The sequence below is a fragment of the Anarrhichthys ocellatus genome, unplaced genomic scaffold (assembly GCF_004355925.1).
Source record: "Anarrhichthys ocellatus isolate YVR2014 unplaced genomic scaffold, GSC_Weel_1.0 scaffold8532, whole genome shotgun sequence".
In the NCBI taxonomy this organism is placed as follows: Eukaryota; Metazoa; Chordata; class Actinopteri; order Perciformes; family Anarhichadidae; genus Anarrhichthys; species Anarrhichthys ocellatus.
Window position 1 is genome coordinate 1 of NW_022288506.1, and position 1,712 is coordinate 1,712.

Genomic DNA, 1,712 nt, shown 5'->3' on the forward strand with positions numbered 1-1,712 from the left:
ATGAAAGCTGACCCCAATGACCTCCAAGCCAAGCTCTCCAGCACGTCCCAGCAGCTTACCAACTGACTCCAGTCTGGCGCCAAACTTTGAACTGAATCTTATCTTGGATGCAGAGTCATCCACTGCGATGCGGAGTACCAATCTGGAAAAAGTGATTCAAAAGTATTAATCGGTAAGCTAACAATAATCAACTAAACAAAGGAGCAAAAAATATCAGTAGTTGTTCACTCACTTGGCTTTGGCGTGACTAAGAGATATTTTTAGGAGTTCTTCCTCACTATCAAAAGTCATCATATCGACTCCATGAGTACAGGCATACTTGATGTGCGACAGTGGTTTGGTTGTGTGTGCGTAAATGATTTTGTCAGGTGTCACTCCGAGGGACAGCATCTGCTGGATCTCGACCTGTGATCGACCAAAGCGTGTTTCAAATGAGCAAACTGCTTCTCCACAACAAAGACAACACAGAGCTGGATTCTCTTTGAAATACTTCATCGGTACCTTGCTAGCACAGTCGAAACCTGTGTCCAGAGCACTCATCATCCTCAAAACTGATGCATCGTTGTTGCACTTCACTGCATAGAAAGGCTTGACTCGAGGTAAGTTAGTACGCCACCTGAGGTGCCTTTCAAATATACTATCCAGACTTGCCACATAGACTGGCTCTTCATTGTCCTGAACAAATAGAGCAAAGTCAACATTTAGTTCACATCTCAAGAAAGCTCAACTATCACACGATACATGGACACAATTACACAGAGATTCATAGCTAGGAAAGCTTAGGTGACATGATGTCTCTGATACTCACCGCTGAACCACACTCTTTTATTTTACTGTCTAGGAAGTCTCTGATGGTCCTTCCATTGTCTGGAATGACAATGCAACAGTTCTCAGGGGACAAAACATGCACAACTGATCCCTTCGTAGTTACTGGTGCTGGGATGACTAGCAGGAAAAATAATGAATAAATATTGTAAAGATACGGCTGGATCACAATAGAAAGCAGCTTTGTCTTTGTTTGTCTACATTGTGCCACACTAATACAGTAGTCAAAAGCCCAAACTGTAAGCACATATGAATATTAACATCACAGATCACATTAAACATCTTACCATGGCCGATATGCTCCTCCATTTCTTGCAACTCTGAAAATCTCAAGTTTCAAATTAGAGTTAGTGTGATCGCAGTATTTCTATGAAACAGACCTGGAATTAAGTCTGACAGTAAGTACTGACACACATCTGATTCATACTCACAAGAACCTGCTTGGACGGATGCTTGTTCCGTCCCTCTTCACTTTACCCCTCCCACGGTTTCTATGCCAGCAAGAAAACTTTCTACCTTAAGAAAACATTTCTCTGCAATAGTTAATCTCCACTCATTATACTATGACACACAGATCAGATGTTCAGCAATATGCCAGAGTGGAACAAAAGCTGTTTATTCTGGTTGCTAATCATTTGAGTCGTTATGGGGAGAGCAGTCAGGGAGCGTGTGGAAGTTGAACGACTTTTCGTCACATATTCTTACATTCTTTATATCACATGGTGGTGAGTTGGATCAGATGGCAGGGAGAGGCTGCTGGACAGACCTGGTAAAACCAAAAGTGTATTGAGGGTGAACTGGGAATGTCCAGCTGAGGCCCCTGTCCATGAAGTCCTCAACTCCCAGGCCTCCTTTAGAAGTTTTCTGGGCATTCCCGACTGGTGAGA

The 1,712-nt window shown here is 42.9% G+C and overlaps 1 protein-coding gene across 1 annotated transcript; it reads right to left on the reverse strand.

Annotated features, from left to right (window-relative positions):
- Positions 1-3: 3 nt before the first annotated feature.
- Positions 4-1,354, reverse strand: LOC116380724 (ornithine decarboxylase-like; the record flags this gene model as incomplete). The annotated part of the gene is made up of 5 exons (XM_031842603.1): positions 1,113-1,354; positions 809-945; positions 502-675; positions 233-405; positions 4-142 (listed from the first exon to the last, which is right to left on the reverse strand). Coding segments are annotated over exons 1-5 (645 nt in total), but the record flags the coding sequence as incomplete, so codon positions are not given.
- Positions 1,355-1,712: the final 358 nt, after the last annotated feature.